Raw genomic sequence first — 23,931 nt, 5'->3', positions numbered from 1 at the left:
TAGAATAAAATGTTTTCATCCGAAGCTTCGTTTTCGAGAAAATCGAGTTTGAAAATGCAGCATGCTATTCGATAGGAATTGTCTGCTGCGTCTGATCATGACCTACCAATTCTACTTCCTGCGCATACTAAAGCACGCGAACCCGACGGATCTTTAAATTCGATTTTCTCGAAAACAAAACCTCAAACGAAAAATTTTTATTCTATATTTTCGACTTCTTTTTTCGCGTAGAATCACCCCCTTTCCGCTTGTACCACCAGTTACCAACCACCCTGTATATTCTTGGTTTATAAAATTTATTCAATAATTTCCTACAAAAGAATTAAAATTAAAAAATCTGAGTCTTTCTGACCGATGCTGGTAGGTTTAATCTTAAGTCCCGTTAAAAATTATACATTGGCGGACAAAATGAAGAAAATGACAGAATACCTAAGACTAAATGATCCACATGTTCCAAAGAAGTTAAATAATTTCGTTGGGGTCATGAGAGACCCCAATATACCAGCCAAGGGTTGAAATTGCCTTTATAGATCGCAATTTGCACAAACGCCGATTTTCGTCTGGTTTCAAGGACACGACAGCCGGTCTTCGACAGAAATCGCAAATTGTCAGAAAACGAACTCTCAGACACGGAACAACAGGGTGGTTTTCGCGTGTGTCGCGAGGATTTTCAGCTCGTCACCTTGCAACGAGAATACTCGTGGCGAAGAGGGCCAGCATTAGGGGCGAATCCGAGCAGAAGGGTGAGAGGTTAAAACGCATTGTGGAAAGGCATTAAGGACGACACGAGGTGGGTTCGTTAGTGGAATGGAGGTGCAATCTAAAAAACGCGGCACAAGAGCCGCGCCCCCCTTCGGCTCGGTTCAGAGCCTGCGTCCTCTGCATCCTCCGCAACCCCGGTCTGTTTCCCTTATTGTCTGTCGCGAGGTTAGAGAAGGCTACGCTCTCGAGGAAGCTTGTTAAGGTCTCTAGTGGCTGTCGACGGCGGAGACGGTGGCGGCATCGTCGTCCTCGAGGAACATCCCCTCGACCGCACGTGTCCTGACACCTTCGACTTCGGCCACTCGAAAATGGCTAGCAAAATCAGCGAAACCCTCAAGGTCCCAATAACGTCGCTACACTGCGGTGCTTTATGCGAAATAAAAATTATCTGCGCCAAGAAACGGAAGCCAAACGGCATACTTTCCCTTAACGATTTCGACAAGATAAAAAACCCCCTCGGATTTACGATTTCGATAAGATAAAAAACTCCCTCGAGGTTGTAAGAATTGTAACCCCGAGAGGAACAAACAAAGTATCTAAAATCTATTATTTATATTTTTGTAACAGCACCCGAAAAATATGTAAATAATATACAGTAAGGAGCAAAACTGATTACACACTATTTGAAACAGCATAACTTTTTAAAAATTAGATCAAATGACTTGAATGTTTTTGAGAAGTTAGAAGGATTAGTTTATTAGACGAGGTGTACAAAAATTTTGAAAAAAATTTGAATTGGTTTTTAGTCGAAAATCGTGAAAAATGGCAATTTTCCCACTTTTAATCGTTTGTAACTCGTAAACGAAGTAACCAATATCCATGAAATTTTCAGCATGAGTATAATATATTCGAGTCAATAGAAGACATTTTTTAAATTTTCAATACAGGCTGAGATAAAAAAGCTGAAAAAAACCAACTTTTACTATTTCTTTCACGATTACGAACAATTCAAATTTTTTTCAAAAATTGTGTACACCTTGTCTAATAAACTAATCCTTCTAACCTCTCAATAACATTAAAGTGATTTGATCTAATTTTAAAAAAGTTATGTTGTTTCAACTAGTGTGTAATCAGTTTTGCTCCTTACTGTATATCATAAATAGATTTTCCGTTTCTTGCACTACTAATAATCCAGTTCCGTGGCTCTTCCGGTTCGCAAATTAAACACTGCGGATTTCCAGCGCCTGCGACGTCTCTACCGGTTTCCGGTGTTTCTCTGTGTTTTTTCTCCCTTTATTTTTTCGGTAGTCGGAACATTGTGGGATGGGGCGCGATGAATGACGGGAAGCGTGGGCGAGGCGCGGACAGATATCCAGTTTACCTTTTGCCATGGGCGAGGCGGCTAAAAAATTGGCGAGCGCGGCGCCGGTTCCGTGGCCAAAGAGCGTCAGCCGATCGGGGTCGCCGCCGAATGCACCGAGATTCTCGTGCAGCCAATGCAGCCCTGCCACCAGATCCATCAGGCCGTAATTTCCCTGCGCGCTCGCCTTCTGGCCGGTTTTAAGAAAGCCTGCAACCAATTCCGACGAATTAGTACGTGTCCGTGCGGCTAAATTGCCGGCGCGCGTTCGTGTCCCCGACGGGAATTAAACAGTTGTTTCCCCCCCCCGTTAGAACAAGAAATTTACGGCGACGGCCATAAAGCCGATGGACGCGGCAATCTCTTTCGAGCAATAACTCAAAAAGCTTCCACCCCCTGTCGACCTTGGGGGGTTGAATTAAAACCAGAGAGAGAGTTCGGCAGCACCTAAATCTTTTGAGATCTCCACGAGAGCTCTCTGCCCCTCGGAACGTGTCGATTTCAACGGAGCGCGAACAGAATTTATTTATCGTATCGCGACGCTTCCTGTAAATAAATATTTTTGATGTAGTAGAGTGACACGGGCAAAAGGTTGTACGGTATTGCATAATGCAATTGGAAAATGGCTACCCGGTCCACAGAGAGCGATCAAAAAATTGCCACTGCCACTGGGACGACAGGAAATTGCTACTGTTCCGGTGAGGCGATTAAAAAATTGCTAGAAATCCACGTGATGCAATAAAAATATTGCTACCGTAAAATACTATTCAAAAATATCAAAAAATCACTACTTACTGCTTCCATACATACAAAAATGGGTAATCTCCTGTATAGTACAAGTAAAAAATTGCCACTCTACTGTATGATGCATTAAAATGATTGATAGTAACTTGTGTATCATAGTAGAAAAAAAATTGTTGCCGCACCCCGTGTAATGCGATGAAAAAATTCACACCACCACGACGTCCAACGCGATAAAAAATTGCTTTTGCCTCGTGTAGCGCAATCAAGAAATTGGTAGGAACCTGCGTTTAATCAAAAGATTGCCTCTACGTGTAACACGACTAAAATTTATTGCTACTATCTTGTACCAAAAGATTTAGTGGAAAAAGGAATGTATAACGGGACCAAGAAATCTTATTATATCGTATAACAGGGTTAAAAAATTGGTTAGCACAACCACGCATCTCGCGATGTTTATGTAATTTTGTTTTCATTCTATTTTTCTAGCTCGAAAAGATATTGATTTCATTACAGGCGTAATTGGTTGCCAGCATTTATTATACGCTTAATTATGTTACGTGGAGGCGTCTCCATAATTACTCAAAGCTGATCCGCCGTTTCATTAAATTTAAGCCGGCGTCGGCATGTCGAACCCCTCAGTCAAGGTTATTCACAGACAGCAATCAGAAACTTTGAAGCATGAGTTACGCGAGGATATTGCTCGACGTACTTTGCGGTGAAATTCCGAACTGATTGCTGATACGAGAACTTTCCAATAAAAATGCAAATTCTCCCACCCGATCTATTATACACCCTCTTTCTCTACCACCACCACCACCCCCTCACCCTCTATCAACCCTTCATTTATTAAAATCGTCGAAATTTCCCATTAATACCGTCGAATCCCTTGATAATATTGATTTCCTGCCATCGGGTATTATACTTTGTTTAACAACGCGTCAGACATTCCTTTCACTAAATCATATATTGCTACGTTGCATAATAAATTGAGTGTGTTTTATATTAAACTACAGTTGATTTAAGCTTAACGTTTTATCGATCCCTTGATTTATACACTGCTGCCTGATGTGCGATACAAAGAAGATCAATCATTTATCACTCAATTCACCTGCGAATATTGTATATTCGACGCAAAAATTTCCTTAGGGAGATATTATAGAAATGTTTGTGCTCGATGTTTGTTAATACTTGGGCAAGAAATTCCTCATAAATAATGAAGAGAAAAGAGCAACTAGAGGTGCAGAGATAGCATCGAGGTATATAAATTAAATTCGAAAGAATCGATGTAATCAATATTTGAGCAAAGAACAAATTAATAATAATCGTGGATTTTTTTACTGAATATTTGTTCATTCATAATTGCCGTCAAATATACTAAAGCGAATGAAAAGAGACTATTTCTGTAATCCACTCAGCTGATACGTCTGATCATGACCGACCTATTCTACTTCTTGCGAACGCGACACGAAAATCCATCGAACTTTCAAACTCGATTTTTTCCAAAACGAAGCGCCAATCGAAAAAATGTTATTAATTTTTTTTTAGTTATTTTTCCACATAAAACCACCTTATGCCCGCTTGTACCACCCATGGTGAGACACCCTGCATTATTTTCAACCTATCAAGACGACTGAAAAAGGAAATGCACTTCCACTTAATTTCCGCTTTTTACAATTTAGACAATTTCTACTTTGCATGAAAATTGCGCACAGTCTATTCATGATGGACTACCGTTAGCACTTCCTCGGATACAAATCGAACTTTTCAGTTTTACCCAGCCAGCATCCCCTATATTGGAAACACGGTGCAGCGTCATAGCAAATAGCAGAGAGGAAAAAATGGTGAACGCGGGGCGATGGATATCCGATTAAAGGGACGAATGTAGCAGCCGTCGCGGAATGTGATTACATCACGTATCAAAAAATTGCTACTACTTCGTAGAACACAATTAAAAAATATCAAAAATTTCCACTGCCTCGTGTAATGTGATAATAAAATTAATACTGTACTGTACGACTATCCGACGTCATCATAAATTTACTACTACAGGGGCTATACCATTTGCTACTATTATTTATCACTACTCACAGAGTATACCCCGCGGTAGTGGGGATAATTCCGCGACGTTTATCATGCAGGCCTTGGCGACATAAAGAAATCACTGTATATGGTGTAATATTAGTATCATGCTATGAAAGATCTAGTCTAATTACGAGGGACAAACTGTTATTAATTTTTCTAATGCAACCCCAAATTTTTACCCCGCCATGATCCCCTATTGGGAACACGGAGCAGCGGTACGGTGAAGAAAAAATCCGCGAACACGGTGATAGATATCCGATTAAAGAGACGAATGTAGCAGCCGTCGCGGATTGCGATTGGATCGCGGAGAGATCGTTGTAGCTCGTTGAGTCGCAGCGCACGTGTCTGAACGACAGAGAGAGAGAGAGAGAGAGAGAGAGAGAGAGAGAGAGACGCGATCGATGAAAAACGCGCGGTACGCCGAGCGCGCGGCGCGGCGCGGAGCAGCGTACCTAACCGTACGAAATTCAGCAGTGCCTGATGACGGAAATGGGGGAGGAAAACGGGTCAGAAAAGAACCAGGAAGAAATCGAATCGACCGACTGCGGCATATTGGATAACGCCGCGGGCGCATTGTTTCGCTTCGACGGCAAACGGAACGCGCGAGACAGCTTCCACCGGGACAAAGGGGAGCGACGAAACAAGCCCCGCCGGAGAACTGTGTGTTACAGTGCTCCACGCTGCTCCGTTTCACTCTGTCCCACTCTGTTCCATCTCTGGTCCGTCTCTGTTCCGCTCCGCACCGCTCCGCACCGCTCTGCACCGAACACAGAAATGTTATCTCGATCCTTCTCCAACTTGCAACACGATTCCGTAGAATTTTTCTACAACGCTCTTTCATCCGCTCTCTCTCTCTCCCTCACCCTCACCCTCTCTCTCTCTCTCTCTCTCTCTCTCTCTCTCCTTCGCCACCGCGATAACTGAGACAACAGAATAATATACAGGGTGTACGCGTTATCTACGAAGCTTTTCTCCTAGCTGAAAAAGGTGTGCGCGAATAAATGAGAAAGGGAACAATCCCGTGCCTGCTACTCCTTCTGGGAAACGACAGCGAAATCGTGAAACCGAGTCGAAACGTTCTACAGGTTGTTCATCAACCTCTGTCTGCGCGGGGACGAGCCAGACAAGAAAAGATTGTTTCACGTGCACCCGATCGATAAGGCAAATTTTGTGTTGCCCTGGCCACCGACTTCTCTCGATTTTCCTTCTAACACGGCTACGAAAATTACGACTACACTGCGGATCATTGAAAACAAAAATTCTTCAGTCGACTGTACGGAAGTAAATTTCAATGGAAATGAAACAAACATCTCTTCTCTTTCAAACATCTTGAACAGCTGCAAATAATGCAACAACATCCTTCGATTCCTCTAACATCTTCTCATTGTTGCGCTTCACCTATTCATTTCCGCTATAAATGCATAAAATCCGCAGCCTAATGATGCCTATAGTCGTCTCATTTTTTATGCGAAAATGTGTAGGCGGTGTCATTTAATATATCAAAAAGATTTTACGGATATTAAAATTATTAAAGAGAAAAAGATCTATGTCTTACAATAGATGCAGAACATTTTTATTTTCCACAAAGATTCTGACAATAAACGTGAAAGGCACGTGTGTGATTATTTTCCCAAAGCCAAAGATAGCTGTTTATTTCGACGGAGATGAGCGTTCCGTGTGGCGCCGAGAGTATAATGAGAAAAAAATAATTTTGGGAACGAGGTTGCGGGGGTAGGTGGAGGGGGTGACGCGTGGCAAAGGGAAGAGAGACTATTTTTCCGTTCGCTTAGGCGATACATTTTCGGGTGCAGCCCCTTAGGAAAAATGGGTGGCGCGCAATATTCAAAATTCCTTCGGCGATGGCCGGGGGCGAGGAGTCGGCGAGCAGATATACGCGGTAGAGATTGTGCACGTGCACGGCCCCGAGATCCTGATGCATGAGCGGACGAAACAGTGGCGTATTGTCCCGCGAAAACGGGTTGCCCTGAATGGAGAACACGGGGCGAACGTTGCCGCTCGATTTACCCTGAATTTATAGCACGCCTATCTTGCGCGGCTGCCGCGCGCATTAATGCCCGTTATCGTATCGCTGTGACGGGTCAATTACCTTCGACAACCAACAAAAAAGGTAACGAGAAGGACCCTTTTCAATCCGCCTTTCTATTCGTCGCTTTTCACTGACCCCATTAATTTCGTCCGGTTACCCCGGCCACCCTGAAAATTCTATTCACCCCCACCCTCCGGAGACCGACGATCCACGACGGTGATCGCGATCGATCCTCCGGGCTGAACCCGATCCTTGGACGGTAATTCGACTAACAAGCTTCCGGTGGAATTCTCGGTTCTCCGTGCTGCGGATTTCTTCGTTTGTTTACATTGTTTAATTATAGAACTCTTGTTAATGTCAGGGTTATTAGCGACCACGTCGGTTTATATCGAGTGAATCGATTGCGAGTACGTCGATGTTAACATTAGCACGTTATAACAATAAATTTGTGTTCGTTGACATATCGTAACAGGTTTAAATTTAGTCGCACTTTGTGGTATAAATCTACATCGAAATTATTTAGTCTGTGTAGAGATATTTTAATCTATGAAAGCTTCTATTTGCAACTACACAGTTTTTTATTTTTATTTCAATATAAATTAAATTGACGGTTGTGATAGCAGAGGTTTTGTTCTTTAAGGGAACGACGGTAGTGTTATACGATTCTTTTCTTGGAAAGTTACGCTAGATTGAAGATTCACAATTTTCGTAGCAAAATTCACGATGCTTTGGGTTTATTTCTAGGTTCCACTATCTATTTGATAAAGAAATTACGATATTAGCCCTTATTGAGTATCGCCGGCACTCTGTTCGCCTAATACAATTACAGAAGCACTACTAGGCACCCGCTTTTATCTCCTTCGGAGAAGTAAACTGGATCATTATGCTAATACACTTTATAGCACACGTCCCCTATAAATAGCCAGGCGCCGAGTCATCAGATCGGCATAAATTAATAAAAAAAAGATGCACGGATTACTAGACTGCGGATTCCATTTAAAATGAAAAGCATGGATAGAAGAAATTTAAAACAGTAGAAACATGAAAAGAATTTACAAATATTAATATATAACCGAGACCCCTGTATAACACAAAGAATTATTTAAATAAGACGATATGTATGTACCTTTCGTAGTAGTAACTGTACAGTCTTTTTGAACAACTCTTTATACATTTGCTGTACATTTTGGGTTTCCACGCCATTGTTCTTAAGATTATTAAATACAGAAAACTATCTGGCTCCTGTGCCCTGCAACTGATGCAGACAATTTTCATTTTGCATTTTGCGAATTCTGTGGATCACTTAATTGGAGCAACAATAAATTTTCAAATCAGGTCCCCAAGTAAACATTTCTTAAAAATTAATTGGCTCTTAGTTAATCATCGATCGCACGGAACGTACGAGCCTTTTTCCTGTACAATCGTCATGATCCGAGGATTATATGACTGCGAACGCGTCGATTGGCGAGTACACGAACGATTTTAGCCGACCTGCCGGCTGTTGGTTCCTTTATCCCGTTTCTGCCTCGACTTGAATCGCGCAACTGCGGAAAATGAGCTCGCTTCCGTTCGAGAACCATAATTTCCATGGCCCCTCCGCGCTCCCCGGCGGCCCGGCATCGGCGGGTTTTGTTTTAAACGCGAAGTTGTCGGGATAAAAGAGTAATCAGCAGCCGGGGTTGAATGGGGCCGATATCGGTATCGGGTTGCCAGAGGACAGAAAACAAGGGGACCGGATCGTCACTTGTGTTTGCTCCGTTGAAACATTCCTCGCGCGAAATTACGCTTTGGCTCGATATCATCTGCGGCTTCGGGACCGTTTCCTCTTGTTCCGATTGAACCTCGCCAACGACCCGGCATCCGATTAATGCGCGATTTCATCAATCATTTAATCCCCATTTTCCGAAATTAATTTGCCTGTTAGTGTCGGAGACGCCGATGGTAACGCGAAGGTTATACATGAAAAATATTACCATTATTTTTCCAGATTAATTTGTCCTCTGGTGTCAAATGGGCAGATTAACCCTCATTTTTCTAAATTAATTTACCTGTAGGGTGCCCAAAACACAAATGGTAACGCATTGGAAAAGTATTAAAAATACTGCTATTATTTTTCCCAGATTAACCCTCACTATTCTAAATTAATTTATCTGTAGGGTGCCCAAAACACAAATGGTAACGCATTGGTAAAATATTAAAAATACTGCTATTATTTTTCTCAGATTAACCCTCACTATTCTAAACTAACTTGCCTCTGGGTGCCCAAGACACAAATGGTAACGCATTGGTAAAATATTAAAAATACTGCTATTATTTTTCTCAGATTAACCCTCACTATTCTAAACTAACTTGCCTCTGGGTGCCCAAGACACAAATGGTAACGCATTGGTAAAATATTAAAAATATTGCCATTATTTTTCCACAGATTAAGCGTCACTTTCCCAAATCAATTTTTCCCGTGGTGTCAAAGGGAAATCCCCAAAGGGTTAACATCTGCTATCCAAGAAAATCCAAGAGAAAGACGCATTATCGAAACCATAACCCAGTTCTGCAAATTCGGAGCCGATGCAATCTGCGCCTTTTCTTGGCTCGCTGAACAGGTTCGAGGTGGTATCGCGAAATGCAACAATTCAATGGATATATGCAACAATAGCTGCACAATGGGAGTACACACAATGGCAAAGCCCATTGAAGAATACTTCGGGAATGTCGCTGACGGCGGCTAATGATTGGCCATTTTAATAGATAGCAAAAAGTCTGCAAACGTTTTAGAAATCTGCAAACCCCGTTATCGTTTCAGCTGCATTGTTTGCTTGTCAATCAGTTGCGTATTTCCCACTAGAGCGCATGTCTTTGCAGTTCTCACAGTTTTGATAGACTATAGCAGAGCTGTTCGGGGTTGCTATAGCAACAATAATTAGCAATTCCACGTTTACAATCAATCAATAGAAGCAATCTTACATCCAGAAGACGTACAATCATTTCTTAGCTAACTATTAATTCTTATAACTTGTAGGTTCGCGAATAAAATTGCTGTCTCCATTTTGGCAGTCAATTAAGAGTTCCCTCTAACTGCCAATTTTCTGGCAGCTAGATAAAATGATTACTTGTTGTGCTTGATATTTAATCGCATGTGCGTTTACTCGAATTATTAAAAAATGGAGCTGGCTTCTTGCAGCAGCTACTTTAATTGGGATCTGCAGAAAAATTCACGGTTGATTTATCATTTATTCGCTCGGATCTTTTTCCTAGGTCGCCGCAGAAAGTAAATCCTTTTATTCGCGGCGCCAGCTGATGGTAGAGTTTCGCAAATAAAAAAAAAAGTCCGCTCACACCTTCGAGACTTAGATGCATATCGCTGGCTCCGAAGGGCCGCGTTCTGAATGCTTTTCATTAAGATCCTGAAAAGGAAAAAAGGCGTAGCTGGTGAAGCGGCTCCTATCGGAGGGACAGACGGTAACAGGTTTCGTCGCCGAGCCTCCCTTTGGCTCTTATTCAACGAGAAAATTGCTCGGTGAAATATTCACAGAGCGATTAACCGACGGTTAAGTCGTCCATGTTGATGATGCGGACGTCTGCGCGCTGGGGACTCTCGGCTCATCCGAGATATCTCAGATTGGGAAATTGCTCGGCTGATGTCCACGGCTGTCATACGCCGCTCCTCGGGCGTGTATTTTTAATGAAAATCCATTTCGAAACGACCACCACGAAAATTTCGAGGCAATCCCGCAGCCCCCAGGTATTTCGGAATGTCTCTGCTCGACGATATCGAGAGAGCATTGCTGGAAATGGTCGAAATACCTCTGACATCTAAAATATTAATAAAGCCGCCATCGTTTGCCTGGCAGAAGACGGAAAATGGTATAAATAAAAAAGAAAATCAAGAGTGACGCGTTCCTCGTGAAATGTCGAGGATCGTTGGAATAATCGTAACTTTAAAACGAGCAAAAAAACGTGCTTGAAAATTCAGACGCTGTTTTGCGAACGAAAGCCGTCATTAGTCTACATAGAAATATAAAAAAATAATTAAAACTCGCCTGTTTCGAATATTAACCTGCTAACATGGAACGCAATACATTTACCTTACAAATATTAATACAAGACGAATAAAACTGAGGCAAAATTATTAAAATTTATTAGAATATTTGTTAGAATTTATTAAAATGTTCCATGGTCTATTTCCGTTGAGCAGAATGTATGGAAAAGTTGCACGGTCTATTTTCTTTAGATGAAATTTATTAAGCAGTTCCACGATTCTTTCCTTCCTCGTAATTATTTTTTCTTTTTCCATACTTTTCTAACTACGTTCCGAGTAAAGAATTGTGCTCGGGAGATTTCTTGAAGTCTGCAGAGCGACACCTCATTCTCTTTTCAGTTTTAAAATCAAGTTTGCGGTTCAGGAAGAAGCGGTTTCCGTTTGTGTAGCGCAGATATATTTTTTTTATCGCACCGGCAAGAACGAAAAACTTCTTCTGCATGGATTAGCGATTCCCGGCCGCGCCGCGAACGCGCTGACCGACTTCGGGATTGAGATTATTGTTGCGGATTTAATATAAGTTGAGGAGGAAACCCAGTTTCTGGCTGCGGAAAATAAGACGAACGAGAATGTCAAAGTTTCCGGTGAGGAGAGCAGGTTAATGGCAGCCGTAACGAGCTTCAGAAATTTTGCTTTAGGGCAGGGAGCCTTGCGCGCAACTTTCTTATTATTTTTAATGCGTCTCTGGCTGTTAATTATTTAAGACTTTAGTTTCAAATCTAAATCCACCATTAAAACAATCAAATGTATTTAATTATTCACACATTATTATCACAATCAAATGTATTTAATTATTCACTCGTATCAATTCAATATTTGAAAGAACTTTATCTGATTTTTATTAAAACAAATTCAATTCTTATCACTTCGTATCAGTATCACATAAAAATGTGAAAATTACGATGGCGAATAATGTATAAAAATTTAATAGTATTTCTGTTCAGTGCTACAAATTATCATGTACGTTTAAAACAACCCCTATTCTGATTTACAATACTGCCAATGCAAATGCCACTGTTTTATTAAAAGTTATTTAGTAATATGTCGTCATTATTGAAAGGAATATTTAACAACAGTGATTTAAAACACAGTATTCATTGACAAACTTATGAATTCGAATAATGCATTACGAAAAACGCTAAAGAAAAAGTAGAAATTATAATTACATTTGCAGCGACATCATACTGACTCCATCGAATGACAAATTTAATTTATACCTCAAATTTGAATGCACAGCGGAGACCGACTTTTCAGTACCAACAACTGAAGAACTGCAAATATTAAGTTACATCATTATCGCAGCACACGAGCAGTAATAATTACACAAATAAATTTCCCGCAACAGTGTTTTCGCAATTTCAATGATTATTCAATCACAAATCTGAGTCTGAATGTTCAGTGGATCGTTGGAACTCGGAGCTGTCGAAGAAAATAGTAACGATGGAGCCAACAAAAATAGTTTAAACATAAATAGGACAGAGTGCTCTGTCGGGTGTGAAAATATGTGGCTTGCGTTGTTAATTCGCATGGGCGTTGCGATTCTATTTGCGGATGAAATCTATAGCCGATAATAAACGTGCCATTCACGAGCCGAACTCCACCTTTTGTAAATTTAGAAACAAATGTCTCGTCCCCCTAAATTTATTCATTGCTACAAAATTGTAAAATTCTATTCTGAATAACAATTGACACACGTCAGAGCCAATTACCTCCACTGATCCTTAACGATTGAGTCCCAAAAATTGTTTCATTAATAATTTAAGTGTATTGACACTGTATCATTCGTGCCTATAATTTGCTACTAAAAATGATTAGATAATACTTTGAGTATAGTATCACAGTCAAGTGAATAATATCATACTGTCAGCTGCCAAATTGATTAACACTAAACCTACCAAGCATTAACAGTATCTGGTAAATATTGCCTTATAAAAATGGCAATTTATTGAGATTGTCCGCAATTTTCAATATAATAAATGCTTGGATAAGTAAATTTATTCCACTATTTTCCATAAATAAATTTGTATAGTCTCAACAATTGTAAAATATAAAGCCGGTCATTTTGACTGTGGTAGGTTTAGTGTTAACTCCACAAGTTTGCAGAAGCTGTAAAAATATTCGAACAATCGCTTTAATAAATTAATTTTAATACTTTCTTCGCTTTTAATTTTATGTGGTTGTTCAGTTTGGCAGCCGAATGTTTCGAACAGCTTAACACTCTATCGGCAACGTTATACTATAAATAAATTGACTTACCCAGTACACCGAGGCGAAAATTGATAGAAACGACGATAAGGCGACCATAAGCAGCTAACGCGGTTCCGTCGAAAGCGTTTCCAGCACCCCATGAATAGGAATCACCGTGGATAAGGAGGAGGGCAGGTAACAAGTCTGGAGTACTACCTGAAACATCAAACACTGATAATCAGTCGCCGAAGAAACGAAACGATCCGACGAACAATCTCTTATTCGTAAATCCGAAACGATTAAATGTTCATCTTTGCCGATCCCTTTGTTTCAAATATAATAACGCCGAGCGCAAATACCGTTTAAAACGATACCGGACGCATTCGCAGCCGAGGGTTTATTTATTCGAAGCTTTTCGTTTGATCGGGCGAAAAGAGAGCGCTGTTTAATTTCGTCGGCGAGCAAATTGACTCTGTATCCGTTGAATTCATAAAAAGAAGCGAAAAGAACAGCTGGAAAATTGCGAATTTTCCGAGCACCGCCGCCACGACCCCTTCCGCGACGTAAGAATATTTGATCGCGTGACCGTTTAGTATCTGAGCCCTTAATGAGCGTTCACTTGAAGGTGTACCAACAACTTTAATTTAGAGAGTACGGACCAGCAATTAACTTAAAAGCAAGCCAAGCACTCGGGCGCAATTGCAAATAATGCGTTACCGTGGGCCCGGCGTTACCCGCTCCCGCGGCTCGCACAAGCAACCAAATATTATCCTCCTCTTCCAATTTATAAATGGATGGCGCAAGAAGGCTATTATTCAGCAATGTGTACGCCGTCGTATTGAGTATATCGTTGCATATACACCGTGTATACAAATCGCGGGAAATGCGCCTCGATGCATCTTGCGCACTCGGTAAACGTCAGCTGAAATAAAATACCGCTAACCTTTCACATTTTGCCGGGCCGAGGATATTTTCAATTCCCCGAGCCATTCGCGTCACGAAATCCATTTCATATCACGTTTAAACCCCGCGCAAAAATATTACACTGTTCCCGGTCTATCATTCGAATTCGCATAGTTTCTGTACGTCGGATTGCTACATTCGGATGCTCGAGCACCGTCATTTCTAAATTATTTCAGTCCCGAGCCACCAATCGAACCATATCGATTCTGTCGTTTATAAACCCCGTTTGCGTCACCTCGTTCTTCCCCCAAAATTCATTGACCAATCAGCTATTCTTGACGAGTATACTCGCCACGAAGAAATGGCAATATTACGGTTCATTTTTACGACTCAATTTTGGTACAGATTTTCCAAAGAGGTCGAAACAGTTAACTGGTTAACACGTTCACGGACAGTAAAAATTTCAGTGATTTCCAAAAATAGACAGGCAATTTCTCTTCAAACTAGTTGTGCTATCCGAAATCTGATTAGAAATAAACAATAATAATAAGTTAACTGTCACTAGTAATGACAAATGAAATGTATATTAATTACAAAAACAAATTTCAATTTGAAATGTATATTAATTACAAAAACTTAAGGTTGTATAAAATTGAATGAATAAAAATTGGCTTTAATATTTGAATGCTATAGCATTCACGTCATTTTGCATCACTATGAAAATGAATGCCATAGCACTTGCGTCCGCGAACGAGTTAAACAGTTACCAAACGATTTTCAATCGTCGAAGACGATTACTTTTGCAATCGTTTCTGCGATTATTGTTCACAAAATAATTCCACGAAACCACCTACGAGCCTCTAAAAATATTTTCAGGTCCCAAGGTTTGTCGGAAGTGCCTCGCAGCATTTTTTGAAGCAGGAATTCCCCGTCCGGCGGCCGTCCCGACCCCATAAAAACGAAACTGGACAGCCATAAAGACGGTCCCGCGGAAAGTTTCGTTAAGATCGTGCCGGTTTGTCGGCGAGGACGGTCGCGTTCAATTTTTACGGCGCATTGCTCCGAGTTATTTTCCCAGCGGATGCATTGGCACGTTCGCGATTCATGAAATCACAATCGTCCGCGAACGAGCCACAATGACGGTCCGCTGTAAGCAAGCCCCGGACGAAACGAGACGTCCACCTGTTGCGAATTTTGACACGAAGTCGTGCTATCGTGCCAGGCCAGATAGATAGGTGAGTAGGCCAGGTTACCCGCCCCGCTGCCCGCACAGTTTCGACTCTCCATCGAGCGCTCGCAGATCCTATCTGTCTCGAAATTTACGACTGGTGTCCCGTATTTTGCGGCGAGCACGACGTATCGGCATAAGTTTTCCTTATCGCGACGCTCGGACGCGACGTATGATCGGCTCTAATCTTAATTACACCACGCCCCCTCACCTGCGACCAAAAATTATTCCATCGAATCAATTTAGCGTTCACCGTTGTGATCATTCATGCTGCCATCGTGGAAAATAGTTCCGTTCACGATCAAAGCAAATGCAGTGATAAAATTGTTCATATGTGAAGAAAATATTCATATAACAATGAATATGTTTATTCTTTCACGGTATATGGTACGAGCAAGTTGGAGCATTTCTTTGACAATGTCCATTGTCATCTTCATTTATAAAATAAAAACTTTCTATATAACTGGCAAGAGATGGTAGCCAGATAGACATTTAATTCTTCCTTGAATAATTTTAACCCTTTGCACTCGAAGCTATTTTAACTTCGAAACGAAACATTTCTTCCGATCTAGAATATATTCTTTCTATATATTTATTTTTTTCATGTTATACATACAAAAATGGTGCAATTTGCTCGTACAATACTGAAGTGTCCAGTGATTTATTAAATACAAACAAATTTAAGTTAAACTATACAGCACCATTCGAGTGCTAAGGGTTAACACGTTGGAAATAGTGTATAGTTATTCTTCAGTTATTTCAAGTTTTCTCTGATAAATGAGAAAAGATATTCTTTATAATATTCACATAGACAGTTTATAATTTCGTATCTAGTTCAGTTTATCATTTCGTATATGTATAGGGTGTTCAGAAAAGACCATTCGATATTTATGTGGTATATAGAACACACTGTGCTGAGGAAAAAAGCCAACCCTTGATTTTAGAAGTAAAAGCAAAAGACTGGAAGGGAGGGAAAAAGTAGAAAGAGGGGAAATATTGTGGAGCGAAGAGACAATATAAATGGATGAAAACTGGAGATGCCGAGTCCGCGAAGAACAAGTTAAACATCGCATAACGTTGCAAATAACTGTTGGTCCTCTTCTTGTTCTTCCTGTTGGCGATGGTAGTGTTGCATTTCGTCGATTTTCCACGAAGCCACCTCACTCCCGCGGTGCTTGCAGGTTCTCTATCGTAAATCGAATAATCGACTGCAATGCACTACGGAATTGAGGCAGCAACGCGGCAGCATATGCTCGCACGTGGTTCCGTGAACACTATGAACAGCAACGGCAGGCGCACGACGATCCGAGGTCCTCCAAACGCCCACGCCTTTCTTCGTTTTGTTCTCCCGCTGGCTTTGAATCCCCGACATTATAAACAGAGAGAAGAGAGCAGCAATTTTCCACGGTTTTGGGATAAGCCCGACCTTTCATTCGCTCCTACCTCTTATCCGCTCCCTTTGACGCCATTTAATGGTAGCCCCGTGTGTATTGTCGCCCGCGAGATTACAGTAGAACCTCGATAGTTGAACGTTGCCCGCTATCCGAAACGGAAGGGCTCTTTGTAAATTTTCCTTGAGCTGCGCGAACCTTGCAGAGAATTTCTTGACACGGTATTCTAACGTGAGTACTATGAGCTACATCTGAGAATTTTTTCCCCGGAAAATATGCAGATCTAAGCGAAAATTAAACTTATTGCAGAGATCGAATAATATTCGTGTGTACTCACAGTGATATACTCGAACAGTCGATCGAGAAATTCGGTAAACAAGAATTTTACGACATTGTATTTCCAAATCACGGTCGTCTAGAATAAATTGAGGCAACAAAACGCGCGAGTTCGTGTTAGGGGAACGAGGGAGTTATACTACTGCGCGCAGTAAAACAGGCGGGATTAAAGAAATTCATCGTCGACTGGAATTTTACAATTCCTCAGCGATGAGCACCGCGCGCCTGTTCTCAACTTCTGGAAACGATAAAGTTGAAGTACCGGCTGCGCTCCTCCGTGTTTTATAAGTCGTGTTACGGTCGTGTAAAGTCGGCCAGGAGATATGGGATTACGGTCCCAGTTTGACAAGGATTCTCGCGGATAAAAGTACCGAGGAGACTATACTTAGAAGAAAATTGCGCTCGAAGTCGGTAATTTATTCCGCGGCCGCGACGCTCCTACGATTTGTTTGACCTCCGGGACACGTCCGGATGCAACTCCGGCTCGAACAATTTTAATCTTCGATACATCTCGAAGGAAACTCGATTCGTAACGGTCCGCGAGGATTTAAGGCGATGTTCTGGTCTGGAACTTTGAGGAGATCGATTTATTTAAATTCGCGTTCGCTTAAAGCACGTGCACTTCTCGTATTTTGGTCCGAAGAAAATATATTATGTACTTCAGGTAATGGGAAATGTATGTGCAAAAGATCCGAGCAAAACAATTTTCTGATTTCTTTTTAACACTAGAACGACCGGAGCAGTCAAAATGACTGCTTCCTAATTTTTTCTTTTACAATTATTGAAATTGTAAAAATGTTTTCATCGGAAATTTCTCAATGAACCTCTTCATTGAAGCACATATTACAATAAAAGTTGTATGAAGTCTGAATGGGCACTTGTCACTGTTACAAAGCAATATACGTCAGTCACATTATTGCTCGGTCGTTCTAATGTTAAAAAAACTTGAAGGGAGCCTAAACATTTTCGTTTTACAGCGACTTTTACTTTAGATATTCTGAAAGTACTTTTATTTATTTATTCTCCAATGCGCAATCGTGGTCGGAGTCGTCGATTAATTAATTTCTGAGCTACCCTGCACGCCAATTTAGAAACTCGTTATTTTTGAAAAGTTTTTACGGTTTCGCAGTTTTACAAAATTGATTCTATGAAACTTTTGAAATGAGAATCTCCTCCTAGCGAGAAGGGGTTTCGCGATCCCGGCTAATTACCCAGCTGCCCTCGAATGTACGAAAACTCTGCACTTAATAATAGGCCAGTTACAGTAATAACGCTCGCAAAGCGTCGCCCGTGTTTCTCCCGCGAAGCAAAAATTAGCTTAAGATAATTGCCGCGACTCGCATACCTGCCCCGCAGCTTTTTCCACCGGAGATAAGGAATTCAATTAAAAATTCTACGCCTTACGGAAACAAAAGAAAACCGTGCCGAGAGAAAAACAGAGTGGAGGCGACTTGCAAGTAACAATTTAACTTTCGTCTAAGATTATGCAAAACTAATGCACCTAGAACAAACACTTTTCTACCACAATCTTACGTAGCTGCCTGATATTCTTGAGTCACAGCAGTTTCACTTTGTGAAAATTAATTAATAGAAAATGGAAACAGTTACACGTTCACAAAGACAACTTTGACACATTCTTCTCAATCATTCCTAACTTAAAAATTTCTCCATGGATTTTTTATTGATAAAAAAGAGATGTGTTTACACTTCATTCGTAATTTTGCATCACGTCGAAAATTTGTAATAATTGGTTCTGAATTGTTCACAATGATACTTTCGTTCTTTAAGGGACCAAAGGATTCCTTCGTGCTTGTTTGCCACACCACCTCAAATTTGAAAATTTTCAGACATCTGCGCTCTCGCCCTTTCGCAATAAACTAATAAAGCTCGCAGCTCAAATGCGCCGCGGTTTCACTTTACCGGACTGCAACGGTGCAGCGCCGTCAGTTAATTTCTCGTAATAAAAAGGACGTTATTTGGAGCACGGAGCGGCGCGCACAAAGCGTTATCACTTTTAATTACTCGTTTCCAGTCAAGTTTCTGCGATAATGTGCCCTTTGCCACCTACATGTGGACGTGCGCTATGTCCGTCCGCGTTGGCATGCTTGAAACATTGTTACGACGACGATGCTTTGCATTAAAACAACCTAATTCCCGATTTCAATAATGCAATTTAATACCGGACCCTTTGCAGTCGGCTTACAACCTACTTCGCAAAAGCATGACCGCTGTACAATACAAAATTTCATTTTAAACGGTCAGCTGATTTATTTAAATTTCAGGAAATTTGTATTATCTTGCATTAGTTTGTAATATTTGTTCAAAATTGCAGTCAATGGAAAGGATGTGCAACTTAGCTTTTACATTATTGTAGGATAATTAGACGAACATTTTTAGAGAATTATTTTCAACAGATCTTAGTTCTAATAAATTTCTTTTGGCGTCTGTAAAGTGTGTATTTGCACAACTTGAACTAAAAAAGTTAAACGATGTTTCTCGAAGTCTAAAAATAAGAACTGAAAAGTTTTGCAAAGCGAAGTTTAATTAAACTTTTAATCGAGTTCATGTAAAGTACACTTGACCATTTTTATCACTGAAAAATATAAAGATTTAAACAGTAGAGATTAAAAAGTTATAAAGATTGCTGCAGAGTGCATAAGACCAACTATTCTTCGACTTTTTTCTAGACCGAATCAAAATTGCAATAAATTGTATAAACTGTTGCTTTCGAAGGTGTATTAGCGTAGATAAATCGTGTAGACGTTCCACTCCCATCAAACAACGAAAATTATTCGAGCGTAAAATGACGAATGCATCCTGAAAGCTGCTAATGCACTCGCAGAAACTCTCCGCTCCCGTTGCACCGAATGCACTCCGTCACGTGGCCTTACTCCCACCTTCAGAATCCAACATTATCTCTTGCCAACCGTCTCGAGTATGAAGTCGGTTTATGGTAGACTGATCCCATGAATCATAACTGCGAATTAACCCTTTCAATTCCAGCCATTTGCGTTTAACGGCTGTGACATTCCGATGGGATTGGTGGAGTACCGAATAAAATGGAAATCTGACGACTGATTGCCGAAGTTATGCCAACGAATTTTTACAGTGGCATAAAAACCTGTAGTATCGCGCTTCATGCTTGCAATATTTTATTCGCTTAACGCTGGTATTTTCAATTGTGGCACGACAATAAACTCTCTGTTACTTGACAAAATCGCACGGACGTATTCAATAGCTTTAATCTCGACTTTGATTTCTCGTTCATTCAAAAATTTGTGATTGTAGTCCGAACATCGATAAAAGTGCACATAAATCTACCATGTATAGTACTCGTTAGTTACAGTATTAAACAGAAGGTTCACCTTCTTCTGCGAAACGGGCAAACAACGTAATAAATTCCCGTGCGTTACGGTCTCGACCAAAAAGCTGTGCTCGTTCCCGTGGATTTCGAATTGAACGCAGCGCTGGTCGTGTTAATTTTGTTTCCGCGAAACAGATACCGGATATCTGGAAGCGCATCGCAAAGCGCAACCGGAGAAATGGTAATCCGGGCACAGCAAAAAGTTAATTCTCCGGTGACCGAAACTTCGACGAACTAACTTCCCCGGGGCTGAAACTGCGGCACGCTTACTGATGCCAAATAATGCCCCAAGGATTAGGCGAGCCATGCCAAACGATCTTCATAATAATCGTCACGATTGTTGTCTTGTTACGGCGGTCTTACTGCAGTTTTACGAACGGGCATCGTCTCGCGCGCGTGTTCCTACGAATCGCCGCTTGTACCCCATTGTTATCTCGAATCGCATAATTGGTCTCGCGTCCCTGCAAGATTCCCCAACGATAAGCCCGCGCTCTAGAATACAGCCGCTCGAGATAACTATAGCAGAACAGGAGACACTGAGAAACTGCGGATGATACTCTGCCGACGAAATTATTTAGAGACGGACGCAGCTTCATGCATAAACGTGCGTATAGTTTTACATTTATTTTCTTATAAAACAGGGAGATATTAACTATGTTATAACCAAGTTCGATCAATTTTGTCTAACTAGAATTTTGATATTGGAGAAAGTGCAATATGTCAGTTTTCATTTAATTTTATCTAACTGTCAGTCTTCGGATTTATAACAAAAATTAATGCATCGAATGAAGAACAGTAAAAACATTTTGTGAACGATGGGTTCAGTAGCAAATGTGTTCTAAATGATAAAATGGTTTTAGATGGTACCACACAGAATGAGCTGGCAAAATAAAATAAAACATGAAATTTAGAAATGGTCTGTTAGGGGGAGAGGAGGGGGATTTGAAGAAGCAATTTTCTTAATTTTTGTCGAGGAATACGGTGCAGGTACGGCTTCGTAAATTCGGATTATCTAAACGCTGGGCAATAACAGCGCCATCCAGAAATGGCGGCCGCAACGGTCATAGTGCAATCCGCTCGAGCTACGGACGCTCCGCATTATTTATTAACGCCGCTGGTATTATTTGCGAGCAGTTTATCTACGCCATTATTGCGCTCGCGTTTCCACTAACTTTTATCGGTAGCGGCGTACCCCACGGAAACGAAGTCAGCCGGAGCAATGGACAATGAAAAGTTCCGAGATAGCTGCGTCACGTATGATACATTGCGCGCATAAGTGCACGCGGTGATAGACGGTTATGGTTTCTGGGTATCATTCGAAAGTAGCCACTCGAGTTCGAGCGTCGCTGGAATTTATGAATTTATATCGCCGCTCGCGTAGCCTGGTTGACAAGAAATGGGATTATAAAAGTATTCGACGAAGAGAGAGAGAGAGAGAGAGAGAGAGAGAGAGAGAGAGAGAGAGAGAGAGAGAGCTTCAGCAATCGCAGTAACTTTTATCGATGCTTTTACGTAAAGTGGGCTCATGATCTCCAACTTCTCCTATTTATGATAGTTTCGTTTCGCACCATTTTATCTACCTCGGCCATCGACATACTACTAAGTCAGGGATCGATGTTTTACGGGACTATACGGTTTGTTAGCATGATAGCGTTGTTGCATAAATCTAACACTGTGTGCACGATTTTTCTCAAATTTTTAATGCCGTTGGTTTAGAAATTATGTCAGATATTTTGCTACCGTGCTTATACGTGCCATTTCGGACGGCAAGCAACGGAGTTCTGTTCTTTCGAAGACTATAGCGACACTTCCGGTCTCTCTGGAATAAGAGCGTTGTAGTACGTGTCTAACAGTACACGCATGACTTTTTTCAACTTTTTAATACCACTAGCGTAGAAGTTATGCCTGTTACTTCATCACTGGATGAATGTAAGCACGCTTCCAGGAATCAAGCAAAGAAATCTCGTTCTTTCAAAGACTATAGCAACATTTCCGGTCGTGCTGATGTAACAACGGTATAGTACGTGTCTAACAGTACACGCATGAATTTTTTCAAATTTTTAGTACCATTAGCTCAGAAGTTATGCCTGTTACTTCATCACTGGACAGGCTGCACGTAAGCACACTTCCGGGCATCAAGCAAAGAAATCTCGTTCTTTCGAAGACTATAGCAACGTTTCCGGTCGTGCTGATGTAACAACGGTATAGTACGTGTCTAACAGTACACGCATGAATTTTTTCAAATTTTTAGTACGATAAGCTCAGAAGTTATGCTAGTTACCTCTATACCAGACACGGTGCCCATAATCTCAGTTTCGGTATTCGTGCATGAAAATCTTGTTGTTTAGGAGATTGTGATCAAAGTTTATAGTTCTATTAGTATAATAACATTGTAAGACAACTGCAGCGGTACTCAGATCGTTTCCTCTTTGGTTCCAATTGTATCTCGTTTACAAGTCGCGCGAAGAAATTCGGCAGTCGCGATCGAGTAGCATAGTGGGATAAAGAGGACACTAAGCCTAATCTAATTTTTCTTAGCAGGTGGAACGGGAGCGTAGCGTTGCATCAACACGGAAGCCATCCACCGTAAGGGAAAGGTAATAAATTGACGACGTTTTAGCGTTGACACGTTCTACTTACACTTCGAAATCCTCTTTACCTAATTCCGAGGAACACGGGCCGTGAACCCAATCCACGAGGATGATTTAATTAGGACGTTCAATTAGAACACATCAGCGGCTGCCCTGCCGTTCGCCCGTCTATCCCCGGGTGCACAGCCGTTCTCGCTACCAACGAAATTGCTGAGCCACTCGAACAGACCTCCTTATTTCCGTCGCTTTTCCGTCTCGCGGAACACGAATAATCGTTTCGGTAACGATGAAAGATCTCGGTGTGCCGCAAACAGCCTCGGCCGAATATCGCGTGCATGATCGCGCCGGAAACCGAAACGCGGTGCATTACGCGCGTCACAGTGATTTTCATGAAATATTGAATATCTCGTCCGCCAAAGCGATTAACACATTGCCACAGGGACATGGGAAATTACGTAATCCGCGACATTAGCGGTAATGCGTTCGACCGTGTCGATTAATGCCCTTGCCACCGAGCCTGCTTCTCTGCTCGTTACCGCGGTTTCTATGAATCGTTCCATAACAAATGGAAAAGTGAACGGCTCGAATCATGCCGCGGTCACGCTATCGGTTCCCTATAATTGTCCCCTCGGTCGCAAAACAGTCAACTTTAGGGATGACACGCGTTTGATAATGGATAAACCCGATACCCGCGCGAATCATTCCGGCTTTCGAAACAGTTTTGGTATTGATCCTGTGCTTGACGTGCGTTAGAGTGCTGCTCCTAATGGTCATCGTCGTATTTAGAACATCGCTTCATGTATCTTTAGGCGAGACCGGTGGACTCGTCATTTGTTATTGTTTAACATTTTAAGCACTATCCTTTTAGAAATTATATCAGTTATTTCACCGCTAAACAGAATGCTCATAAGTACAATTTCAGGCAAGCCTTCTTCTTTCGAAGACTATAGCGACATTTCC

At 41.3% G+C, this 23,931-nt stretch overlaps 1 protein-coding gene across 1 annotated transcript in view; it reads right to left on the bottom strand.

The window, feature by feature from the left end:
- The window catches only part of LOC143362475 (neuroligin-1), a 45,950-nt gene that overhangs the window by 9,711 nt on the left and 12,308 nt on the right, over positions 1 to 23,931 (bottom strand). The window contains exons 2-3 of the mRNA XM_076802684.1: positions 13,228 to 13,374; positions 2,084 to 2,272 (exon numbers count right to left, since the gene is read on the bottom strand). Of these exons, the coding sequence (XP_076658799.1) occupies positions 2,084 to 2,272; positions 13,228 to 13,374 (336 nt within the window). The remainder of the gene's footprint in view (positions 1 to 2,083; positions 2,273 to 13,227; positions 13,375 to 23,931) is intronic.

This window comes from Halictus rubicundus, chromosome 17 (genome assembly GCF_050948215.1).
Source record: "Halictus rubicundus isolate RS-2024b chromosome 17, iyHalRubi1_principal, whole genome shotgun sequence".
Classification (NCBI taxonomy): Eukaryota; Metazoa; Arthropoda; class Insecta; order Hymenoptera; family Halictidae; genus Halictus; species Halictus rubicundus.
Note: the sequence above shows the minus strand (reverse complement) of the source record. Positions and strands in the feature narration are given on the sequence as shown.